The sequence below is a fragment of the Halichoeres trimaculatus genome, unplaced genomic scaffold, assembly GCF_033239565.1.
Source record: "Halichoeres trimaculatus isolate MK-OKI-2021-1 unplaced genomic scaffold, fHalTri1.1 fHalTri1_scaffold_16, whole genome shotgun sequence".
Classification (NCBI taxonomy): domain Eukaryota; kingdom Metazoa; phylum Chordata; class Actinopteri; order Labriformes; family Labridae; genus Halichoeres; species Halichoeres trimaculatus.
In genome coordinates, this window is record NW_027437194.1 from 10,375,797 (window position 1) to 10,401,543 (window position 25,747).

At 39.5% G+C, this 25,747-nt stretch overlaps 4 protein-coding genes across 4 annotated transcripts; all 4 read right to left on the minus strand.

The window, feature by feature from the left end:
* Positions 1–4,901: 4,901 nt before the first annotated feature.
* Positions 4,902–7,667, minus strand: LOC141805453 (cytochrome c oxidase subunit 5B, mitochondrial-like). The gene is made up of 4 exons (XM_074690533.1): positions 7,518–7,667; positions 6,127–6,197; positions 5,918–6,017; positions 4,902–5,319 (listed from the first exon to the last, which is right to left on the minus strand). Exons 1-4 carry the CDS (start codon positions 7,612–7,614, stop codon positions 5,207–5,209), a joined length of 381 nt encoding a protein of 126 aa, XP_074546634.1. The 5' UTR covers positions 7,615–7,667; the 3' UTR covers positions 4,902–5,206.
* A 447-nt stretch (positions 7,668–8,114) lies between these two features.
* LOC141805458 (cytochrome c oxidase subunit 5B, mitochondrial-like) lies at positions 8,115–10,478 on the minus strand. The gene is made up of 4 exons (XM_074690541.1): positions 10,346–10,478; positions 9,163–9,233; positions 8,984–9,083; positions 8,115–8,513 (listed from the first exon to the last, which is right to left on the minus strand). Exons 1-4 carry the CDS (start codon positions 10,440–10,442, stop codon positions 8,401–8,403), a joined length of 381 nt encoding a protein of 126 aa, XP_074546642.1. The 5' UTR covers positions 10,443–10,478; the 3' UTR covers positions 8,115–8,400.
* Positions 10,479–11,342: 864 nt separating this feature from the next.
* LOC141805605 (drebrin-like protein B) lies at positions 11,343–17,638 on the minus strand. Its single transcript, XM_074690726.1, has 15 exons — positions 17,556–17,638; positions 17,392–17,447; positions 15,800–15,912; positions 15,548–15,622; positions 15,276–15,416; positions 14,909–14,986; positions 14,673–14,824; positions 14,523–14,586; positions 14,141–14,206; positions 13,467–13,578; positions 12,924–13,328; positions 12,694–12,759; positions 12,465–12,553; positions 11,618–11,687; positions 11,343–11,479 (listed from the first exon to the last, which is right to left on the minus strand). Exons 1-15 carry the CDS (start codon positions 17,636–17,638, stop codon positions 11,343–11,345), a joined length of 1,707 nt encoding a protein of 568 aa, XP_074546827.1.
* A 2,008-nt stretch (positions 17,639–19,646) lies between these two features.
* Positions 19,647–25,565, minus strand: LOC141805502 (uncharacterized). Its single transcript, XM_074690594.1, has 3 exons — positions 25,474–25,565; positions 24,306–24,360; positions 19,647–22,368 (listed from the first exon to the last, which is right to left on the minus strand). The coding sequence occupies exons 2-3, from the start codon at positions 24,311–24,313 to the stop codon at positions 20,775–20,777; spliced, it is 1,602 nt and encodes a 533-aa protein (XP_074546695.1). The 5' UTR covers positions 24,314–24,360; positions 25,474–25,565; the 3' UTR covers positions 19,647–20,774.
* Between the last annotated feature and the right edge of the window lie 182 nt (positions 25,566–25,747).

Below are 25,747 nucleotides of genomic sequence, written 5' to 3' on the forward strand. Positions count from 1 at the left end.
GAGTTTCACTGTATTTGCCTCCCCAGGGTCTCAGTTTCATTGTATCTGTCAGTAGCGGTTGTCAGTTTTACTGTTTTAGTTTCCTTATGAGTCTCAGTTTCGCTGTATTTTTCTCTGAGTCTCAGACTACTACATTTGCCTCCTGATGCTTAGTTTCAATCTATTTATAAAGACTTAGTCTTGGTTTTTCTTTATTTTTTTCCGCCAAGTCTCAGTTTCACAGTATTCATCTTCTCTGAGTCTTAGTTACCTGTATCTCTTCTGAGTCTCAGTTTCACTGTACTTATCTCCTCTGAGTCTTAGTTTCACTGTATTTATCTCCTCTGAGTCTTAGTTTCACTGTATTTATCTCCTCTGAGTCTCAGTTTCACTGTATGTACCTCCTCTGAGTCTAAATTTAACTGTATCTATCTCCTCTGAGTCTCAGTTTCACTGTACTTATCTTCTCTGAGTCTTAGTTTCACTGTATGTACCTCCTCTGAGTCTAAATTTAACTGTATCTATCTCCTCTGAGTCTCAGTTTCACTGTATTTATCTCCTCTGAGTCCCAGCTTTACATTATTCTCTCAACATACTCTTATTGCAGTCTTAGTTTTAGAGTATTTAACTCCTCTGAGTCTGAGTTTTACAGTTTCTGTCTCGTTTATGTATTGAAATGAACTGTTTGTCTACTGCTCCCCTTGCATTGAGAATAACCCCAGTTTTTAATAATAACAGTGACAGAACACAGTTGATTTTTGATCCATCGCTCTCCTTGAATGAACTGTTTTCCGACCACAGATTTGACCTGATGTCTGAAGTCACTTTAGCTCTCTGTGACACCTGTTTAAAAATCAGCTGCTGCTCCACCTGCCTCATTTCATCCCTTTTTACCAGCTTTCCCTGCACCTCATTAGCGGCCTCCTGCAGACTCCAATCGTTGAATTCCTGAGGGGTGTAGGTGGCTCCCCGTGGTCTCATCTACTGCTCAATATTCCTCTCAGGAGGTGAGGGAGGCACAGAGTTGTGACACCAAAGCTAGTTGCATTTTACCCTTTTCTAATTAAATTTTGGATTTGTGTGCCTGAAGTGGAACTTAAGGACGTGACTGCGGCTGCAGGTCGGCAACATTAGAAGAAAAACAGCCCTGTGATTTAATGTTTGAATGTTTGTATTCAGTGAAACTTTTAAATCCAAGCTCTGAAGGAGTGCTAGGGGGTGTATGAAAAAAAATATCTGTTGTTTTTTGATCACTTTCCAACAAGGCCTCTTTGAATGTATTCTTTTGTGATGAATGTCTGCACCTTGGTCTGACAGGAGTGTAAATTGGGTGTATTAGCATGCAGCAAAGCTGCTGGAGGACACTAGGAAGGAGTCTGAGTCAACTGTTCACAGTCCTGACTTGAAATTTTTCAAAGAAAGTAAAACTAGCATTGAAGTTTGGAGCTCATGAGAAACATTTTTGATCTGTGGAGTCCAATTTGTTGTCTCTAGAACTGAAGCTTGTGAATGCTTCTGTTAATCTCCTGAAACAGCCTCTGAAAATGCAAACAGCAACTTCTCTGACTACTTTGTAGGAAAGTGTTAAGAGCCTGAGTTTGGTTTTGTTAGCTGGCTGCATGCATCATTCAGGTGTGATTTTTACCATAAAAAAAGACATTAAAGACACAAGACTTCTAAGAAAACAGGGGCCATAGCAGCAGAATGAGAACAAAATGATAGTTTTTTACCACAATTTTGGTCAACTTTAAGGCAGGGAAGCAGATTGCGAAAGTTAAAAACATCCCCTTTCAAAAGTTTGCAATACTCCTTCCAAACACTTGAGGGCAGTGTACCTCTTATGATCGTCACTTCTGCTTTTTCACAATGACTGCAAGAGTATTGTGTTCAATTAAAGCTGATACATGTTGTACAGTGATGGTGTAAATTTTGCAAATACAGGAAAGACCATGTTTCTGAGCAAACCAATCACAGCATCATTTCCACGTTCGGTGACAAAGCGAAAAAAGTATGATCCTGATTTAATTCTCTGGTTAATTATATTTACCTTTTGTCCTTTGTATCAGAAGGTGTTTAACAGAAAATTTATTTTTGATTGATTTTAATTTACTTATTTTAATTAATCTATTTGTTTTATGTTTTTTTAATGTTGCTTTGTTTGGCTCTCTTGTTACCTTGATACACTGACATGCTGTAAATGTTTTCCAAGTCTGTTTTTTTTCTGAATGAAGAGTTCATCAAAAAGCTAATAATAATAATAATAATAATAATAATAATAATAATAACAATAATAATAATAATAATAATAACAATAATAATAATAATAATAATAATAATAATAATAATAATAATAATAATAATAATAATAATAATATAGCCAGTGCAAAAGTGTTAAAATAAAATGCAGTTCCTGTAAAGTCCACTAGAGGCTGGCACCTGAAACCACACACGCATCATTTCAAAAAGCCAATTCTTACAGTGGAAATAAATGTTGAAATGAATGTTTTCTGTTCCAAAAGCCATAAAACTGTATTTCAGACACCACAGTGTTTAGTGACTGTGCAACTCTTTAATGAGCTTTTGAGCTTCTCCATTGTACCATCACATTCCCTTATTTTCATCCTTTTACCTTCTCCTCCCCATTGCCATGGTTTGTTTGAAAGGACAGCAGCTCTGGAGAAAGAAAAGAAGATTGTTTGTGTCCTGGAGAAAATAAAACATGAAAAAAAGGGTTGAAGCATTCAAAGAGAACACTCACATCCATGCACAGGAGGCTGCAGAGAAACCTCTGAAATTCAACAAAGCTGGGGAGCTGGTTCAGCTCTGTGCACGAGGTAGGTTGCATCAACCCATAGACCCCTCTTGCGTCCCCTGTTGTTACAGGCAGAACCCCAGGCTGCATGGAAACAAGTGAACTTTTAAATTTAGGTGTTTGTGAAAGAGACTCATGTCTTAGTCGGCTTCTGCATGAATGACTAAAGGTTCCCTCATTCCGATGAAGCATGGTTAGAGGAAACTTTATGAACAAGTGAAAAAGAATGTCTCTTCAAGAACACATTAAAGGTCAAACATTGATCGTGGTTAACTGAGTGGAAGAGCAGCTGCAGCCTTAGAGCTGCTCTTGGACACACACACACACACACACACACACACACACACACACACACACACACACACACACACACACACTCAGTCACACAGGTCCAGCTGTGCTGTTTCTGTCAGAGATGTTGTGGTGACAACCTGGATGAGAGCCAAAATCAGAGTTTGTACAAGATAAAGTCACCTGTCAGTCAAAGAGCACAGCCGCGCAGCCCCTACCCCTAAAGGTAGGGTCTGACTTTTTAAATTTGACAAATTTAAACCTTCTCCTTGGCTCAGTGTCGGCGGCACCCACTGCCTCCAACTGTGACAACATGAACGCACTCACTAGCCCAGCAACCATCTGTAGCAGAGGAAGAGACTCAGGAGCTATGCACCTGCCTTGGCATGTTAGCACAAACTAATCACGGGTATTTGACACATACCTGGTTAACAGAAAGCCAGCTCGTGTCACTCTTCATCCCATGCTGCTCTCCAAGTGCCTGAAAGCAGGTGCAAGTTGAGCCAAATTTTCACCCCCGTACAGGAAAAATCTGTCTGGCGTTTCTTTCACTTGTTTGTTTTTCTTGCTCTGTGCCATGTCCACTGTTGTATCTGCTCTGTATAGCTTCTCCCACTCGCTAATCACTTGTACAATGGGCAGTCTGTGATTGGTTGGTGTAACCACACTCTCCACCCAGAAACAGGCAGAGGAGAGGGTTAGAGGCAGACCCTGACACTGACACACGTGTATAAAGGCCCAGAAGTGACGACTGAGCAGGATTATTCCTGTAAAAGCAAGATTTTTTTTCAGGAATATCTTACAGACTCTCCCCTTAAAACCTTTTTTTGCTATAAACAAGTGAGCTGTTTATAAAACCTGTGGCTCTATGGGGACTGATTCACTGCTGGAGACAGACTCTTATGGACACTCAAGGAACTGCAGTTTATGAAACTTCGGTTTTAGTGTCACTATAAGAGACTACAAACTTCCAATAAAATATGCTTTAAAGCACAAAACATTTAATTGCAACTTTAATTATCATCATTTTAAAAGTAAGTTTCTGAGATTGCTGATGAGGATACTAGAGGCCACTAGAAAAAAGGAAAACATTTTAATTTTATGTCCATATTCTAAAACAAAAAAAACCAACAAAGTACATAATTTAGTTTACATTTTGGTCTATGTGCTTTCATTACTTTATGGATCAATGGTGTGAATCTTTTTTATCTAAAGATTTTCTATTTATATCCTTTATTTGTCTTGATTTATAGAAGCTGTGCTCACAATGGCATAGCTCCATAATTTCCTCTCTTTGTTGCTCATACCATTACATCAGGCTTGTCCCTATTATGTCAGAAAACCCCTTTGGCAGCAAACCTGCTCATTTTTTAAGCTTTTTAAGTCCCCTCACTTCCATCCCTCTGAAACATCTCTTGGTGCAGTTTTCTGTAAACGCTGTACACAGATGGACAGGAAATCAAACCTCTAAACCCCTGCTGCTCTGAAGTCATCTCTCTGTCAACACTCGCGCTGCCAGGGTCACATCTGAGTAAAGTGAGCAAATCTGAGCCACCTCAGACCACCTGTAAATCAAATACCAAGGGAGGATCTTACAGCCGAGTGAAGGAACAAATCCTCCTTGGTTCAGCCTGAAATGTAAAAAATGAAAAGAACAGCTTTGTGGTGGGTGAAACTGACTTCAGCAAATTTTAATATATTTGTAGCTGGTGCCCTCTGGTGGAAGAATGTCTACACTCTCTGTACCTAATAAACAATGACTTCTTGTCCTCTTTCCAAGAGTTAACTTTTTAGAAAAAGAAATACAAAGCACTCACAGTGGATAAATACAAGTTCTGACTTTATTTGTTCAATAAAAGGAGCTGTAAGTGTAACATGGAACAGTACAGGAGTGAATGTAAACTGCAGCTGTGTGGAAATGTTAGAGTAAAGGTTGTGTCCCAAACCACATGTGATCCCTGCGGAAAGACTGCTGAGGTATTGGGGTCGATCAAGTCAAAGACCAATCAGACAAGAGCTCATGACCTAAGACCAGGAAGTAGACTGAAACACTCCCTGGAGATGCAGAATGCAGACAACTCTGTCTGAAGGTGAGAGGAAGGAAGTTTGAGGTTAAGAAGGGGGTTAGTGGGGAAGCTCGTGGGGAACCAATTTATAGTGGGAACCACAGGACGGGCAGCGCTGGGCCTCGCCCTGATGGAGCCAGAACCAAACCACGGCTGTGTTGTCTTCCTCACCTGCAGGACGGAAACAGAACTTTGATTACAACACAACTGGAAACTTGTGCAATGAAAGTGCTGATTGAAAAATGTCAAACACTGGACTCACATCAGGTCTGTGTTTACTACTTCTTTGCTCTGTTTCATTTTGACTGTGGTCCTTCTGCTTTATACCTTTATTGTAGCTGCAAGACTACATTGCCCGCCCGGACACAGAAACCCAACAACCTCCTTTAAAATGTAGCTATGCTCTGAAATGAACATAAACCCTGTGATCCACATCCAGTGAGTTTTCTGCATTTACAACATCCAGGACACCTGAACACCACTCTCTCCTCTCTTTGAAACAACTGCTTTTCGATCAACAGCAACATGAATCAGCTCCAGTTTAATGTGAAACACCCAGAGGCGAAAAAAAGCAAAGACTATAGCAGGCTGGAAACATCACACATTTCTGCAAAAGTATCTAAATTATTTTCACGTTGAGATTCCCCCAGCTTTCATCTTATCTTTAACTTCATGTCCATTAATGTTCTTTGTTTCTCTGTGTAACCACTCCTAAATTAAAGTGCACAAAAAAACACCAAAGAGATAATTATAAACTGCAGAAACTTACAGACACATCCCACGATCCTCTTGTTTGTGATGGAGGGAACGAGGTGAGGGTCAGCCTTGGAGCCGGCGTACTCCTTTGGTCTCATCATGTTGTACGGATCCTGAGGGAGAGGAGAGGAGGAGTCAGGTTAGAGATAAGAAATACTGCTGCTGTAATATTAATTATATATGAGGTATCTGATTGGTGAAGTGGTCAATAAATTATCTTACTGATCCATCCTTCATTGCTGTCATGATAATCTTCTCCAGCCCGGTGGCCTGCTCCTCGTCAGTGGGAATCCCTGAAAACACATGTAGAAATATTAGGCTTCATGCATTAAGAAACCTGCCAAAAAACTCAATTATAGAGCAACTTTTTGAGACACTGAGTTCAGCTGAACCAAAAATTCAAAACCTTAAATTAGAAGCAAAGCTAACAACACTGCAGCAGGTTTTGTCAGAAAAAAAAACAGCTTTGGTCAAACTTTAAAAAATTAGTACAAATCATAGAAATGTTCCTCACATCCGATTGTTGTGTTGATTGGAAAATATTATTTGGCTGCCTTGTATTCAAGTTCTTTTTTTCCTGAAAAGTTTCATTTTCATTTGTTATAAGAGTTACTCTTTAAAACTCTTTTTTAAAACAATTAAATCCTTCATTTTAGTCTTTGTTTTTTAGCTGGGTTGGCAAAAAACGAGATGTCAGATCCCCTGAATAAATTGTAAAAACTGATTTACATGTGATGTGCATTTTTTTTTTTTTTGGGGGGGGGGGGGGGGGGGGGGGGATATGGCTCCTGAAAGAGTCTGAAGATATCATCATTCAACTTTTCCAAAATAAAGATAATCTGTTTTAGGTTTTATTTAAGGATATTATATACATACAACTGAATGTGTGCAGACTCAGGGAGGGTAACATGAAAACCTGAGATAAAGCTCAAACAACTATAATTGACCAAAGGAGTTTCTGACATCTTTAGCAGAATCAGCTCTGTTCTTCGTAAACAGTGATCATTCACTTTTTTAAACTCAAAAAGGTCTTTTCACAAGTGTTTCTTGCTAATTTTCTGTGATCAGAACATCAAAACCACCAGATTCAGCTTTAAATTTCACTCATTGCATCAACAGATGCACACTTCTGAAAGAAAGATGCTCCAATCATGGTACAGTTAAAGCTAGCTCTGGGTAAATCTACAAGAAATTATGTTTCGTTATTATTTTCGTTATAACACCGTGTTAAACTATCAGCATCATTAGAGAAGTTTTAGCGTAAATACGAGAGATAAGGAACTGCATCAGCCTCCAACTACACTAACATTAGCTTGCTAATTTATCTTCCGGATTATTTTGAGTACATTTACACTAATGTTTGGAATGTTTTTAGTTCGGGATCTTTTTTGTTTAAGAAACTTGAAATTATAAAGTTATATTATCTACTTTAAAAAAAATTAACTGTCGGCCGTTTTGATTTTAAAACGTTTAAACTATCATCTTGTTGACCTCTCGAGGCTGGAGTAGCACTGTTAGCACAATTGCTAACAGATCGAGGTCTAAACCATGTTTGAAAGATCGCAATCATCCCCAAATCTAAATCATCAAGATGAAGTTGGTTAAATCCTCACCTCCAGCAGCCATCCCGCGGGTCAGAGCTGGTACCGGGGCAGCCCGGCAGGTCTTAGCGGCTCTAAAAGCCGAACGGAGTAGTAACCTTGCAGCCATCTTTGCTTCCTCTTCGTTATCGTCTGCGTCATGACGTAGTAGTTTTATTGACGTAGTGCTGGCTACGCCGGTTTCGCGATCAAAGGACGGATTTATTTTTTATTCTATATTATCATATATTTCTGTATTTCTTTTACACACATTTCTGCAATTTGAGTAAACAATAAAATCCTAAATGTTTTTAATAATCGTTTAAATAACAGATATTTAAAAATATTATTTTAAGAAATATTTTTTGGGGCAATTAAAAAGCAAAAAATGCAAGACACACATGCATTCCTTTCAAAATAGAAATGAAACAATAAGAAAAAGACCCAAACAACCAAATAATAAATACAAACCTTTCACAGAAAAACATTGCACCAGCATGTTCATCCCACATCTCAGATCCCACATCCCTTAACCAAGTCTGTTTTTTTGGTGACAGACACAGATGACTTAAAGGGGTTGCAAAACTTTTCAGAAAAAGGTTTTGATAAGAAAAGCACACTGCTGGTAGATAAATATGAGTTCTGACTTTATTTGTTCAATAAAAGGAGTTGTAAGTGTAACATGGTACAGTACAGGAGTGAATGTAAACTGCAGCTGAGTGGAAATGTTAGAGTAAAGGTTGTGTCCCAAACCACGTGTGATCCCTGCGGAAAGACTGTTGAGGTAATCGGGTCAATCAATCAGACAAGAGCTCACGACCTAAGACCAGGAAGTAGACCAAACCACTCCCTGGAAATGCAGAATGCAGACAACTCTGTCCGAAGGTGAGAAGGAGGTTTGAGGTTAAGAAGGGGGTTAGTGGGGAAGCTCGTGGGGAACCAATTTGTAGTGGGAACCACAGGACGGGCAGCGCTGGGCCTCGCCCTGATGGAGCCAGAACCAAACCACGGCTGTGTTGTCTTCCTCACCTGCAGGAAAAAAAATGAGAGGGAGTAAGAGACAAAGACACACAAGCTCCGAAGAGGATGTTTCCCACTGACTCTAGAAGTGCTGGAAATTGTTTGAACCACTCAACTCTGACCGGCAGAGGGAATCCAAGTCAATCAAAAGCATACCAATCCCAGCATACCTCTAAAAAACGCACTTTACAATCTTGACCCCATTTAATAAAGCAAACTCCAGGCAAATAATAAATAAGAGAAAGTAGGATAAGTACTAGGCAGTTCCATAACTCACATGCACGTAATAATTAGTTTGTGAGAAAGACAGTCAGCTTTCCCAGGCCCTTTATTCACCCTGTTAATTTTTTGCCACATTTCCCACATTGGGATCAGTAAAAACTTAAGTCTATTAATTCAGATTTTGGAAGTAGCTCAAACTTTTTAAAGAGGAAATTCAACATCACACATCACAAAAGGAAGGTGTGATGAAGACTTACAGACACATCCCACAATCCTCTTGTTTGTGATGGAGGGAACGAGGTGAGGGTCAGCCTTGGAGCCAGCGTACTCCTTTGGTCTCATCATGTTGTACGGATCCTGAGGGAGAGGAGAGGAGGAGTCAGGTTATCACTAATTTAATTGTTCGTGTTTACTTCTCTTCTCTCAATGATCGTACCGTTCCCTCCTTCATGGCCGTCATGATGACCTTCTCCAGTCCTGTGGCCTGCTCCTCATCAGTGGGAATTCCTGATTTAAGTAACAAAAGTTGTAAATAAAGAGCAAACATCACCAAATATGGAACAGTTTGAGCAACCACTTATGAGCTAAGCATACAGGTACAGCTGCATCACAAGAGCCAAGAGAGTTCAGTTTAGAAGACATAATCACTACAAATCTGATGAAAGTAATTGGACACTGTTGCTTAATATGTGGAAACTGTTGTATTAACCATGAATCACAGGGAGTCAGTGAATGATCTAAATAATCTCACAATATCTACATACCATAATGAGTCTAACTAAACATTTCTTGATGCATACAATTTTTATCCTTTATAAACAAATATAATATCTGTGTGTTTCACAGAATACACACTCTGAAGTGGCCCTCTTCTTCCAAGTAAAGTCTGAAAGTCCATTATGGTGACATAAAAACTCGAGGCTTACGTTAAAGTGGATCCCTCATTAGCTGTGACCAAAGTAGAAACTACTATAGACAATCTGTGATCAGAACTCACATAGAGACATCATTAAAAATCTAAAGTTCAATCTAGGAACATGGTAATAACATGAACACACACGCAAAATACAAAAACATATATCCGTTTTAATCCAGGTAACCTCATGTAACACAAATACATCTTCTCGATAAATAAAATACTTAACTATGATATAGATCACGACAGTGGTACTCATAGCTGAACATTTACCAAATTACTAAATAAATGTTAAGATTATGATCACAACTGACCCTTACCTTTATGTTACAGCGATCAACACATAATATTATAAGGCATCTCTGTGTCACAAGTTGTGGCCTTAAACGGTCTTCGGAAGCAGTTTTACTTCAGTTTGGACTAATAATACTCTCCTCTATGTTTGTGATGTATGCCGGGTTTAAGTTTATTAGGGCATTTTTATACCCTGTAAAAATTAAAGCTATATGAGCTTAAGGATTTAAACAGCTTACACTTTAAGACTCAATTCTCAGATTTTCAGAGGGACTTTGGTTTGACCCTCTGAGCGTTATCGCACACAGAAGGTGGCCTGAGCACCCTGTCCTTGCCGGGAATAACCTCTGTTTTCTTTAAATTTCCCGGATTTTTAAGAACTATAAAGTCGATGTAGTTCCATCCTCACCTCCAGCAGCCATCCCGCGGGTCAGAGCTGGTACCGGGGCAGCCCGGCAGGTCCTAGCGGTTCTGAAAGCGGAACGGAGCAGTAACCTTGCAGCCATCTTTGCTTCTTTGACAAACTCTGGTCGCGGATGATGACGTCGTTTCCTTTTATTACCATGATAACTTTATTGACAAACCGATGAAAGACAATGGACAAAGGGACAATTTGGACATTTCTTTTTGCAATGTACATTTTTTACAGTTTTCCTTAATTTTTCAATTTATCCATTAATATAGTCTTTCATATTTATATGAAAACGTGGGCTATAAAGTTTTTTTTTTTTTTTTTTTTAATATATAGCAATGCTCCAGATCCTTTTCTTTCTTCACACCTGGCCTTCAGAGAGTCTGTGCATGTTTTCTCTGTTTCAAGATAGCTTCACTACCATATAACAAAGAGTACTTTTTATTCATGATACAAATTGATTCAAAGTTTATTAAGAGCAGATATTCAGCAAAATAACAGTGACAAAAATTATAAAGATGATGATAGCTAAGATTTCCAGGTTGAAGTTGTAATTTTTAATCCTGAAATCAACATTTTAAAGTTTTAATCTTACATGAACAAATTGGAAATGTAACTTGAAAAAAAAAAAAACAAGTTGTACAATTACTAGAGCAAAGTCATAATTTATGTCTGAGAGAGTTTGACACCATCAATTCCTTTCACAACCAGTTTTTTTGGGAACCAATACAATGATACGTCAGTATTTTTATTCTGGGTGTGAACCAAAAGTCACTTGACTGATATTTGATCAATAAATAATGCATTCAGAACGAAAAGGTATATTTTTTCTGAGCTTTAAAGATCTCAGACAGATATTGAGGAAAAATATCAGCAAACTTTTAATTCGACAGACAAGATGAGGAAGATATGAAATACAATTCTAGTTGTCTTGATCTGACACCTGATGAGTTTTTGGCTTTATAAAAGTGAGCATATAAAACAATGATGAGAGCTAGAGAGGCTCTACGTAATTTGCAGGAAAAAGGCCGTAGTGTCCATCTGGTCCAGTACCTTCCCACCAACCCTCATCCACCATGTTTATATCTGTTATGATGTCACCAGGGTCAAAGCTTATCTCGGTGTCATCAGCTGAGGAGGAGAAAGGTGATGATGAAAAATCAATATATGCAGAAACGTGTGTGTGTGTGTGTGTGCGTGTGTGTGTGTGTGTGTGTGTGTGTGTGTGTGTGTGTGTGTGTGTGTGTGTGTGTGTGTGTGTCTACATACCAGCCTGGTAGTCATAAATAGCTCTCGCTCTGATGACATCTCCAAAGGCCTCTACATTATTTTCTTCAACCTCAAATGAAAAGAAAAACAAAAGCTTAATTTTGCCTGTGCTGTAGCTAGCAGCCGTAACAGTTCTAAGATGTGTCTATACTTTCACTTCACCTCCTAAAGATATATGAAATTTAAAAAGAACTGATGAATCCATACAATACAATATTTACTCAGACATATGAACCCACAATTTTTCCTTTGTTCCTAGAATCTCAACAGAAGTTGGCAAAAGGTCGTTCTAATACAGATCCCCAGTGGATTGTAATAACATCCTTCCTTCTTTGCGTTCTATTAACTTGTTTTAAGATGTTTTTTTATATGTTATGTAAATCTATCATGTGATGTATTGTAATGTTGTCTGGTTTTTTAAGGGAAAATTAGATGCTACATTTTAAGGGTCATTCCTTTGATAAATTCAAATAAGGGCATAGTGCAGCTGAGATAAAAGACGTTAAAGCGGATTTGACACCATCCAGTTCCTTTCATAGTCAGTTTTTGAGATTAATTACAGTACTGCATGAGTGTTGATATCCGAGGTGTAAACCAAAATTCACACTTGACCGTTTTTGGTCAATAAAAACACACAACTTCATTGATTATTTTATCAATAAAGTTTGTATTGATCATTTTGTATCAGCCCCTTGAGTCAGACTGAAGCCTTCGTTCTTTGATTTCTGCCTTTGATCTAAGAACAATGTATTTCATTTTGAGATTATGTCTTTGAATCCCTTTTTGATGTTTGAATTCTGCTTTTGTTCTTAGAATTCTTAAATATGCAACTTAAAATTTTACTCACTGTATCCTGGTAAATGTTTTCGTACAAATCCTCCTCTGTCACCACTGGCTGAGGCGCCTCATACAGATCAACTTGGGCTGGAGTGTCCCCTGTAGACAGTACAATAGTTTCTCAAATCCTTTACCCTCACAGTCATTAAGATCTTAAACATCAGCGATTTTTTTTTTACATGTTTTATTTTATTATTTTTTTTACTCTCTGTTTCTTTGACATAAAGATGTGAACAAACCTGGAGCAGCTTCTTCTGGATCGTCATCAAACTCATCTGACCACTCCTCCTCTATGTAAGAAACATCTACTTGGAATAAAAGCCACACACCGTGTTACAGATTATAAACATAAGTCCATTACAGTTGACAGAGTTAAGTTAAAGTTGCTGTATTACACCTACTGAACAGTAGAGGGCAGTAGGATAGAAACAAAGACAGCACAACAACAATGACATTCTTTGTGTCTGACCTGCGGGTGTAACCGTCTCTGTAACTGTCTCTGGAACAGCTGGAGCAGGTGAGTAAGACTGCACAGGCGAGGCAGGTGCCACAGGAGACGGAGATGGAGACCGGGGGATCATGGGTAAGACCTGAACTGCAGTTGGAGCTGGAGGAGACCGTGGTCTCACAGGTGAGGCAGGTGCCACGGGAGATGGAGATCGAGACCTGGGGATCATGGGTAAGACCCGGACTGCAGCTGGAGCTGGAGGAGACTGTGATCTCACAGGTGAGGCAGGTGCCACAGGAGATGGAGATCGAGACCGGGGGATCATGGGTAAGACCTGGACTGCAGCTGGAGCTGGAGGAGACCGTGGCCGCACAGCTGAGTCTCCCTCGAAAGACTTCTGAGCAAAAAACGGACTCTGCAGCTTCCCTGAGAGCAAGAACATAAACAACATTGATTCCTGCGTCATTCCGGACAGATAAAATCTTGATTCTGATTGGTCCAAACCACCTGTTTACTGAACATCAGCCCTCCCAGGTTTCATTACGTGATTCTGATGGAGGTTACCTGGTCGAGACGCAGCAGGAGACGGTCTGTCGTTGGTCTCAAAGCTCTGCTCCCTCTGTTTGAAGATGTCTCGTGGGTTAAAGCCTCGCTGGGAAATCAGTGATTTAGCCTCCTGGAAACAAGAGCAAGAAATAAAGGGCTTCTTTTTCGTGATGAAACAAGATGAAGTATTAGTTTATCCTATAAACAAAGACTGGTTTCTCCAGACTACAAAAAGTAAGCTAAGCAAAGCTGTGTAATTATTCAGTCTAATTATTCTACTATGAAATGCAGTTCATTGTAGTGAAGTTTATTTGCTGTGAATTTGTCACACTGGTCTGACGTCGGTGTAGCTATTAAGCGCTTTAGCTGTAGTTGTCGCTAAAGCAGCATCAGCTAGTTCATAATAAAAAGTGATTATAAAATACAACCAACAATTCAAAACATGGTAAATATATACTTAAAGTAGGAAAGGATTGGATACCTGATAAAAAATATCAATATCATCGGAAATTTGTCTGACCCCTTGGTTTCAAGGAAGGTCCCAGGGCTGTATAGCTTTTCCCTTCAGCCCTTCCCCCTTGATCTTACAGAGAATTGGGATACCCCTTCACTAGATATGAAAGTGCAAAAGCAAAGGCTGAGGGGTAGGTTTGAGATTGGCCCATACAATGTTAACCAGCTGATTGACTCACATTAGCTTTCTGCACAGATGCTGCAGAGTTGATTCCCGTCCTCCTGCTTTCATTTTCTTGCTGGTCCTAAAACAGACACACAACTTTAGCCAACAATCTTTATAAGTCAGACAGATATTTTCACTCTGATTGGCCAGCCCTCTGGAACCTGTTATGGGTAGACCTTGGTGTTTAAGGTCCGCCCCTCTATGTGTCAGAAAAGTGAGGAGATCTTTATGTGATGACCTTAACATTTCAACAAGATTTGGTGAAGACATTGTGTTATTATTTTCAGAACAGAGCATTTTTATCAGTTTGCAGACAGATTCAGGGATTTCTACAACACATGAATTTATGGAGGTTTCAAAATCTGCACATGCTCAGTCTAAAAATCCAGGATTACCAGTCTCTGCTGCTCTCTTTCTCTTTCCCTCTCCTCCTCTTCTTCCCTCTGCCTCTGATAAAGCCTGAAACACATCCACACCAACACTCAGAGCTCTGGCGGACAGCTTTGGTTCTTTAAACATCAGTTTCACTCTTTACTTTGACTCACTTGTTCTGTTCAATCATCTGAGCTCTCTCCTTTGCTTTCCTCTCCCTCTCCCTCGCCGTCTTCTCCTCCATCTCCATCCTCTCTCTCTCCACCCTCTGTTTCTCCAGCTCCGCTCGTTGGTTCTCCTCCTGTCGGCGCACTTCTTCATCCCTCTGAAGAAGGAAAAATCAGTTTTGAACAAGATGAAACTACAGAAACTGTATTTATGCACACTCTGAAAGATGAGGATCAGGCACCTGAGCTTTTGACCAGAAGTCGTCCTTATTGATTTGTTGAATTTCCTCCACAGCGTTGACTTTCCGATACACAGAACCCTGTGTGATTGGAAGGAAATGAAAGCCTGAAACATGGCGTATAAAGTCAACATGTCATATAAATGCTTTCAAGGATTAGTTTAAGTTGCCGGACAGTTTTATGCTGCCCTGCTGTTTTCTCATGCTTTATTAAAATCATCATAAACTTTATAACAAGAGTTGAAAATCTTGTCCTTCATTCTTTTTATTGTGTTTTCAAGTAAACCAAACAAGCTTTCTATATCGGAATATTTCTTGGAGATGAAAAGTTGGACAAAATGTGACAATAAAGTCTGTATAATCTGCTCACCACAGGTCCTCGTGGAGCATCTTTGTATTCTGTTTGTTTGTGGAAGTTGAAGTTGGCTCCTGATGCTTTGGCCACTTTTGCCAAAATGCTCTCTGGTTCCACATCCTCCTCTCCCCGGGCGTTTATAGTCACATGAGCTCCCTGGGAACACACATGAAAGAGCAGAGTAAATGCCACCAGGGCTTTATTTGATATATTTGAAGGTCTGAACAATAATAGCAAACAGAATTTGATCTGTACAGCAACAAAATGAAGGTTTCAGAGTCACCCACCTTCAGGAAGTTGGCCATGGAACTCACATGGTTGGCACATAAACCTTTTCTGGAGTCCTTTACACCTTCACCTGTCTGATGGGTGTGTACACCAAACACACATACAAGGGGGCACATGTTTTTAATCCAGATGATCCAGTAAAACCTCTCTTTCTGTGTGTGTGTGTGTGTGTGTGTGTGTGTGTGTGTGTGTGTGTGTGTGTGTGTGTGTGTGTGTGTGTGTGTGTGTGTGTGTGTGTGTCTGAGACTCACCCAGTTTATGAGGACATATTTGGGCAGACCAGAGTTTGGGTCCTGAACACGACAGAAAGCGTACATCACTTTCCCGCTGTTCAGCTCCTCCACCATCTCCTCTAACCCTCCATCTACACACACACACACACACACACACACACACACACACACACACACACACACACACACACACACACACACACACACACACACACACACACACACACACACCATGGTGTGCATTGGTATCCTAACTACATGACCTTAAAACACTGCTCTACATTTGCTGAGATAATGTAACCGCACAAAAAAGTAAACTTCTGATTATTAATACTTGATTTAAAAAGCTGAAAACCATGCTGCACTTTCACTGAGATGCTTACAAGTTATTTCACATGCATCAATGCTCTACTTTGACAATGAAACTGTGACTATACAAACTTAATTTACTGCAATTCTTAATTTATTTCACAGACAATAATGCTGTAATGTAATAGAGAAACTTTACCTACATTAATTACGACAATCTTTTTTATGAAAAAAATCTTTTGACTGAAGAACTTTTCTTCATTTTTACAGTGAATCTGTGACTACATAAATAAACATTTCAACTGATTTTTTTATTACTGAAATGAAGGAACCTTGCCACATTTTTTAAAGTGTAGCTGTAGCTGTAGCTGTAGCTGCAGCTGCGTTAACAACTATAACCACTGTTTTTCCTGACTTCAACAGGGACCTTACTGTATTTTAACAGTGAAACTGTAACTATATAAATCACTATAGCCACCATAACCACAGTGGTTAAAGGCATTTTTACCTAGGGATCCTACCTTACCTACGGACATTTTGTAAGTGACTTTGCGTGTTGGTTAGTGAGTGACTATGATAGTGGATGTAGAATGGAGCAAAAACAGTGATAAAAACACTCATGGAGTTGCAGTTACTGTAAAAATACTGCAAGTTTCCTTGACTTAAACCCAGGAACCTCAGTATATAGTGCAGTGAAACTGGGGCAACAAAAAGTTCATTAACTGTGACACTGACAATGTAATATACTGACATTAATGCTGCAATGTTACAGTGAAACTGGGACTTTATAAATCACGATAACCACCGTTATTGATTCATATAGTCGCAGTTTCACTGTGAAAACATGGCAAGGTTCTAAGTTTTAATTTGTTCCTGGGTTTAGGTAGTTTAAGAATGGTGGTTAAAGTAGTTTAAGTAGTCGCAGTTTCACTGTAGAAGTGTATCTCTGATTTCTGTGATATATTTTGTAAATAACCGGAGTAAAATAGTTTCATAAAGTTGTAGTTTTACTGTAAAACTGTACCATTTCATGATAGACATCTCTATCACAGTTTATAGTTAAATAACTCATTGCAGTTGCAGTTAAATACTATTGTCTAATTTTAGTTTCACTGATTTTTTTTATCCTAAAGCCTAAAATATATGAAGATCCTTTTATATTAAGCATACCTGATGCAACATTGAGGAAGATGCCATCCAACCTACTCTAAAACTGAGGCTACACCTTAAAACTACTCATAAAACTTTGCGATTTGTACTTTAAATGCTTTGAAGGTGAAACACTGCCCAATAACTCTTACCTCCTTTTTCTGCCAGACGGATGTCATTGCTGTTTCCTTCATAAGTAAAAAGAGCCCTGAACAAAACAAAGGTGTAAAAATAAAGAAGAAAACTGTGTTAGGAGAGTGCCACACTGTCAACAAGAAAGTTTAAGCCTGTCAGCTCCTCATGAGAAACTCCTCACCAGTTTGTGTCCGACCTGCCGTCCACCACATCTTTATAAGCAGCCATGAGTGCTGTGCCATTCTTACTCAAATTTACGGCCATTTTAATCCAGATTTCTTCATCCACGGCCCGTAAATGAATACTCACTGTGATCCAAATGAGTGTTAGGGGATATGGATGTTACTAACAGCTTCCCAGGATAAAACAAGAGGAATTAAAAATCCAGATTTTGTTGTCAAACCTCCACAGTCACACAGCAGAGTGACTGCGCCTGATTTCTTGAGATTTCCAGAGCTGCACTCTGGTGTGTCAAACCAGTCAGGGGAGAAGAACCACATTCTTACTGAAGCAACTCACCTCTCACTTGGGCTCGTCCTTTCATTGGTGGGACAATAATGTGTCTGAATGAGAAAAATAAGATTTATTTACCTGATTACAGGGTGTTGTCTGCTTCATACAGACCAACATGCTTTTAAGCGTATGTCTATGTGTAAGGAAATATTTAATTAAAAACAGAAAATAAGTCATCAAATAACACTTAAACTCTTGTCTGCAAAGTGTTTCACAAGCATGTATGGGAATGGTAGTAAAACAAACAAGCAAAGATCTGATCTGAGGATGAGAAAGTCTTGTCTGTGCAGGAAATACTCTTCAAGGAACTAAATGATTCCTGTGGCTTATTGTTGTCTGCATTTGTTCCGCAGCTTGAAGTCCTGAACATACTATGCAATTCAGACAAGTGACATATTGGGAAAAAAACACTGAACTGCAAACAAAAAGTAACTGCACCACACAACCAGACCAGTAGAGGGCAGGGGGACAGAGTTAAAGGACAGCACAGACATCATGTGATGCCACAGTTAGCCTGTTAGCATGGAGGAGATTCAGCCTGTGCTGGTTTTGTCAATGGATTAATTGAATCAACACTTGGAAAGAGACGAACTCTCACCCAGCCAGGAGTGACCCTCTTATACTGGAGTAACTAAAAAAGGGTTTGAACCATGGGCTGTGTAAAACATGGATGTAGTCTTAGTGACATCACCCATCTGTTTCTGCTGCAGAGTTTTGAAGTCTTAAATCAAGGGTCAACATATCAGAAATGCTGTACTCAAATTAGCTTTCTTTGAGTTAGAATGAGGCAGAAGCAGGTCTTTAGCCTCCTCACTAACAGCTTCAGCCAAGTCAGCCACGCCCTTATATGGACTAAACTTGTGATTTTAATTATGAGCAATAATAATTCCTTCTCAGTTCAGTGAATGATGATTAAAAAGTTTATCTATTCAGATGGACATTTTTTTAACCAGGTTGTAAACATGTTTAGTTCTGCTGTAGGATCGGCTGTGGGTTGTACTGTTTTAGCAACCAGCCTCTAGAGGACACTCTAGGCACTGCAGTTAAGCACTTCTGCATCTGTTTTACGTTTTTAGACCTGAAGTTTCTGCCTGGCTTGAATCTTTGTCTCTATATAATATAAACCACATTCCCCTGACAAGTCAAGACAAATGTCTTTTTTTTTAAGATATTAAAGGACAAAAATAATCCCAGAATTTTTTGTAAAGAGTAAAATAAAAATCTGCCAGTGGGGTATGAAGATGTACTTCTTTAATTGATTGTATTAAGATTTTATTCTTGTTTTAAGAAACTAAACAAATACGATTGATTCAACCCTATTGTCAGATTTTTTTCCTTTTGTCTAATATCTTAACAGGAAATTATTCTGGAATAATCAGGTAAATGCGGCACATATTAATTGTAATAACATCATTTAAAAGAAAGAAAGAAAGAAAGAAAGAAAGAAAGAAAGAAAGAAAGAAAGAAAGAAAGAAAGAAAGAAAGAGTGTATTAGGTGTTTTTCAGGCCCTTGAAGTCACCAGATGTGCAGGTGTGCTGTGGACTCACTGGACCTTGCCTCACAGGGACGCTGCATCATCCTATAGGAGCAGACCCTTGTGTGTGAAAGGTCTGAAAGATGTGTCAAAACTGAGGCTCAGAGATTAATTTACAAACAACGAATCGAGCAAGACAACTTTGAAACGTTTAAACTTTAATTCATTATGATTAATCAGTTCATGCTTTGCATATCAACAACAATCTGAAAATCAGACCAAAAGTGAAACAGAAAATCCAAAGTGTAAATCGCTCAAAGGACTTCACTGAAATTTAGGCTCAAATCCACAAAACATTTGACATGCAGACATACATGATATAAGTCAAGCACTGCTATGTTTCAATGGAGATTGTAAACTCCCTGACACAGGTTTTTTATAAGGCATTATAATCATCACAAACAGAAATAACAACTGAGAAAGCTTTAGCTTCTTTCAACAGATGGTCAAGATACGACTAAATGCAGCAAAATGTTTAAGTGGCAAGGAAGTGTCAAGAGTTAGCGTATCCAAAATGCTTGACAAAAGAGCGAAACACATCAACACTGGCGAGTGCCATAGTAGGAATGAGCAGTTTTTTCTGCATAATTATGTTTGTTAAAGCCACCAGCTACCGAAGCAAAAATTCTAACACTGCAACACAACCACCAAAACAGGAATACTAACGTCACAACACATTACCCGTTTCTGCTAATACAGCCACAAATACAAGAATGCTGACGTCACATCACAAGTGTGCCAGAGGACAGGACGGACCATGGAAGTAGGGGGTCAGCAGAGGTCTGGATGTTCTGATTTTTGGGGGGCTTTTGACGATGACCCACTAAGAATGCTTCCTCAATAGTTTCAGGTATCTTCTTTAACAGTCACAGGTATCTCAGGGGTCAAAATTTAGACTGGGAAGGTCTGGTGTTTGGTCCTTGTGTGTTGGCAATGGACAGGAGTGTGGGGTGGGGACAGAACAAGTCATTAACGTGAGAATGGGCCCGGTTTCAAGGGCCTTAAGAGAAGGAAAGTTGTGGAATGTGGATCTGATGGAGGACCTAGAGGAAGGGGGTGATCAAGCGAAGAAGGCAATCAACAGAGTTCGGGTGGACTGGATTTTTCAGGAATTTAAGGATGACTCACTCAGAATGCTTTTTCAACAGGTGCCACTGGGGGCAGAGTTCTGAGCAGGGAAGGTCCCAGGTGTGGTGTCTGGTCCTTGTTTGTTGGTAGTGGGGATGGAACAGACAAGAAGACAGGAGAGAAGAGGTGAGCATTGAGACAGCCTGATCCGGGGGAGGACTAACAGTGACGAGCAAGGAGGCACCAACAGACTTCTTGCCACCGCTCGGTTATGTTCACTAAGGTTAGTCGAACTCCATGCTCATCCCATCCACTCCTTTGTATCTCATTCCTGCCTGGATTCCTTCATCCACTCGACCTTTCATCTCTTTCAGTATCCTGATCTTCTCTGCATCTCCTTTCTCCTCCATCCTCTTGATCAGGAAGTCCAAGTGCTCATGAATGGACAGTGAATCAGCATTCAGGGCAATCTTCTCCAGATTGACAATGTGCTGGAAGGACTCCTCCAACCATTTATCTTTGTCTTTCTGAAGTTCTTCCATGACATTCTGTAATGTTTTCAGAAGACTTTCTGCATTGGCATGGCCCTTTTTACCCTCTTCATACCTGCTTTTCATTTCTTCGCAGGTCTGTGAAACGGTTCTTGTCTTGGTCACGTACCTCCACGACTCTTTCACATGACGTGATTTGTGACACCTCTTTGTACATTTTGTGCAGTGGTCGTTTTTAATGTGCTCACATCCTCCTTTGCTCCAGGCGAGAGAGCAAGGGTCATGGCAGTTCTCCTCACATGTGGTACAGGCCAAAGTTCCTGATTTTGCTAACCACAATGTATACCACCTCCTTCCACCTTCATAATCTTCCTTGTCTTTGTAGGACTCAGTAGTTTGTATCTTAAAGTCCTTGTTTTTTTCGATCTCTTCTCTGTGTTTCATCACAGCTTCCGTATTCTCCATGATCTCTCTCTGTTTGCTCTCGATAAACTCGACTCGTTCTCGAAGGTTTTTGATGCTTACTTTCAGGTTCTCTCTTTCATCCAAAACATCTACAGTCACCTGCAGCTTTTTTGGCTCAGATTTACTCAGGAAGTCTGCAAACTGCCTCATTCCTTTCACTGAGATCCTGTCTGCATGTTCAAGGGCATCTGGGTCTTCTTCTCTGTCTTCTGTTTGGCAGTTATCAAACAGGAAGTAAACAGGCTGACTCCTTGCATCTTTAGCACACTTAATCTTTGCAGCCTCAAGGGCTTCCAGGACATTTGCCGGTTTCCTCCCAGGTGAGTGTGTTATGAGGGCAACGATGCTGTCTGCCATGTTTCTTCCAAACAAGGACAACACAGAATTGAAAATGTAACTCTGGCGGTCATCAAGTCGATTCATGGTGGCTTTCAGCACCAGGCCCACTGCGTTGATTTCGTGAACTCCACCCTCTGAGCGAAATAGCTCCAACAACCTTTGACTGACGACGTCATCATGTTTAATCCCTGCTGTGTCTCCGTATCCAGGAGTATCAATGATGGTCAAAGAGAAGGGCAGAGTTTTACCCTCAAAGCCAAAGATGTGGTACACGATCACATCTGATGTCTGACTCATGCACTGACTTCTCCTCTTCTCTTCAACAATCTCAAACCAGACGTTATCCTCCCACTCCACACCTACAGCATAGTTGACCAGAGCGTTGATCAGAGTAGATTTACCTGTTCCTGTTTCCCCCACAAGCAGGATGGTTTTATTTAACTTGGTTGTGTCTTTCGTACCAAGAGTCATTGTCATGACAGTTCCAGCAACACTGACACTTGGTATCAGCTTGAAGACAACAGGAGATCCAGGACGAATCAACACTTTGGAGGTGATGTTGTTGAATTTGGATACGTTGTTCCTGTATAAATATGAAGACATTGGTTTTAGAATGACTACTAGTCCCGCTTCAGACCCAATCATTCTACTGAAACAGCAATATTACATCTAAAGAGCAGATAAAACCTTGACTGGACCTCTTAAAGGTGGGGACTGTGCTGTTTTCTTAGATTTCCTAGATCAGCGTGTTCTTATTTCTAAGTTTTTTTAAGTCTCAATTTTCATCTGAGGTTGTGGTTTGCTGTCCTCGTATGCAGTTACTGGAGCTCAACTGTCACAGTATAATATGTACAATCAGTGTTCCTAAGGTTCTATGTTGGGCCCCTTACAATTTAGGCCATCTAGTGTTTTGAAGTGGTTATAACAATGGTTTAAGTTTTTTGGAACCTTGCCATACTTGCCAGCCATAAGCCTACTTGTAACTTTGCTTTCATTTGCCTGCAAGTTTCTTGTGCAGGGTGTCAGATGATTTGCAAAAGCCACACGAATGCAAGAGCAAAAACACGAATGCAAAAAGTGGCAACACAAATGCAAAACGCGCAACACAACAGAAGTTGTAAAAGTTTTTTTCAACTTAATCTACGATAAATAAAGCTTTGTAGGGGTCTCACCTTGTAATATCTTTCATAGAACTTATATATTTTTTAATTACCGTAAAAATATGCCATCTTTTATTTGGCTTTATGAATCAATAACATTAGCATTAAAGCCGTATTTATCATAGCTGCAGGTAAAAAAAGAAAACAAATGTTTACCTACTTTCACATCTTTTCTGTGTCTATGAGGATAACTGTCCTCTTAACTTCCGTTGTGGCTGTACTTCCATTGTGTTGTGGCTTTTGCATTTGTGTTGTAGCTGTTGCATTTGTGTTGTTGTGTTTTTATTCATGTTGTTGCTTTTGCATATCGGCTGACACCTACCGGCCACCGTAGTTTTGACATTTAGAGTTCTCAGTATTGTTTACAAAGAGTTATTGTGATATGTTTCTTTGGTGAAAGTTGAAATTCTGTTGTAAAACCGAAGTTATGCAGATGTATGCTAACTGCTAGCTATCAATGCAATTTCCCATATACATTAGCATCAAGCCAGTGCTACTCTGTTTGAATCATTTTTGGTAGAAAAGGAGATTTACCATGTAGAAAGTATAAAATAGGAATTGTGTGTGAGAGAGTAATATATGTTTCTTTTTGTGTCAAGTTCTTCAGTAAAACTTCAAGCTGAAAATCCTGAATAAGAGTTTTCTTGGGATACCATTATCGATCTGCTAAGCTAAAACAGCTGCGTCAGACTAGTTGACGGAAGGTCCGGCAGCTTTAGTGTAATGTAAACAATTGATAAGGATAAAAAATCATTGAGCATAAAGGCTAACGATGTTGATGGGTTGAAACATTCCTTATTGAATCTTAACATATTTATGATAGACATGCACCTCCTTAATTTTGGGGGGTCAGTGATCGGCCCATCCTTATATATGAAACTGCTCTTATATACCTCCGGAAAGGTCCAACAGCCAGCTATTGTTGCTTTTTGCTCTGAGACCTAAAAGTCAGGACACTTTATTTGTTGTTTGAGTTAAAAAATAAAGATTTTATTATTTAACAGGTATTATTCAATGATTTTCAGTGAAATAAGATTGGAATATTGAAGGTATATGCTGTCAGTTATGAAAAATAAAAATAAAAATGGGTATCAGCCTAAATCAGTATTGGCAGGTTGTGCTTTTTAAAGATTGGTGATCAGTGATCGGCCAGAAAATTGTGATCGATGCACCCCTAATTTTTAATCATCAACCACATCATCATGATGTCCAAAGACCATGCATTCAGTCTGTTTTTGGATTAAATTCAGGGTTTAAACTGAAGTTGGATTGAATCATAATATTGTGTGACATATGCAGGAAAAAATAGTAAATTGAGGTGATGCTGAGCACAAGAAACCTGTTCTATTTTCTTACTCACAGAGCCATGGTTTTCTCTTCACAGCAGCTGGAGGACGGAGGAGCTTATCAGTTATCTAAAGAATCAAGGAGAAACAGGTCAGTTAACCCCACCTGCTGCACCTAGAATGTCATAACAACAACATCAGTAACAATATACTGGGACTCAAAGAGCATGCAGTGAATAAGGTTCATACAGAGATGATGATCAAACTCTGATGGGTCTGAGGTCAGTGAAGGGCCCATTTCTGTTGAAACTGTTTTGGATGGTATAAATGTCAATGTTGTTGAACTTCCAAGGATATTTCATTTACCATATTTTCATTCTTTGCTCTCTCTCGCACTCTGGAAGCACTGTTTTGAGCCATATGGATGTTGACTGGTCTAAATGCAGTAAGTGAATTTATTCAGTCATCTACTAAAATCCAAGTATTAATATTCTGATATTGGTATTAAAATGTGAAGAATTGCTGTTAATTAAAAGAAAAACAACTCTTATTTCCCTGTGTGTATATATATATACATACATAAACACACACACACACACACACACACACACACACACACACACACACACACACACACACACACACACACACACACACACACACACTCCACAACCTCAGACTCACTGTCTTAAGAAATGATTCCAGCTGTGCTTGAAAAGTCTTGTTTCCTATCAGGTTTTTACAGATTACCAACTATTGATACTTTAGCCACTAACCTCACCCTCACACAGTCGTATACAGCAAACAGCTCATATGAAACAATAAGCATCACTAGTTATTTAATGTTATGTTACATGTTCCAGCCGACAGATTGACCTTTAGACTGTTTTATCAGCATGACGCCGTGAGGCTCATAACATCAGGTAAGAACAAAAGGAACAAAGGAACATGAGACAACAACAGGACAGCTTCACTAAGAGCCAATCTAAAAGTGTATCTCTTTAAGGGAGGAGGTAACTGGTGATAATACAGCAGTGAGGATGATATAAAGACAAAGAGGATGACTAAACTGATCTCTCTGCACCCTTATGACTCTGCAAAGTCTTTCCTGCACAGCCCACCTCAACACACAGACAAATCCCGCTATCATGCTTCTGGTAAATTCATCCTGTTCAGAGGAAGGATGCACCTGCTAAAAAACAATTTAAAGAGTTTCATCAGCTCTGTTTAAAGTGTTCTTACCGTGATGTTCCAGCTTCAGGAGCAGAGAGCAGGAGACGCAGAGAGCAGGGGATGCAGAAAGCAGGAGATGAGAGAGCAAGGTTTATATCTGCAGGGTGGGTACACAATCAGGCTGTGTGATGTAATGGAAACCCCCATTTTACTTTCACTTTCACTTTCACTTGTCTGAAGTCAGACCATTTCTGGGAAATCCTTATCTGAGACCTGACTACCCAAAGAGCTTTAAGAACAACAGAATGTCCTGAGCAAAGATCCGTGTTTGCTGAACTGCAGT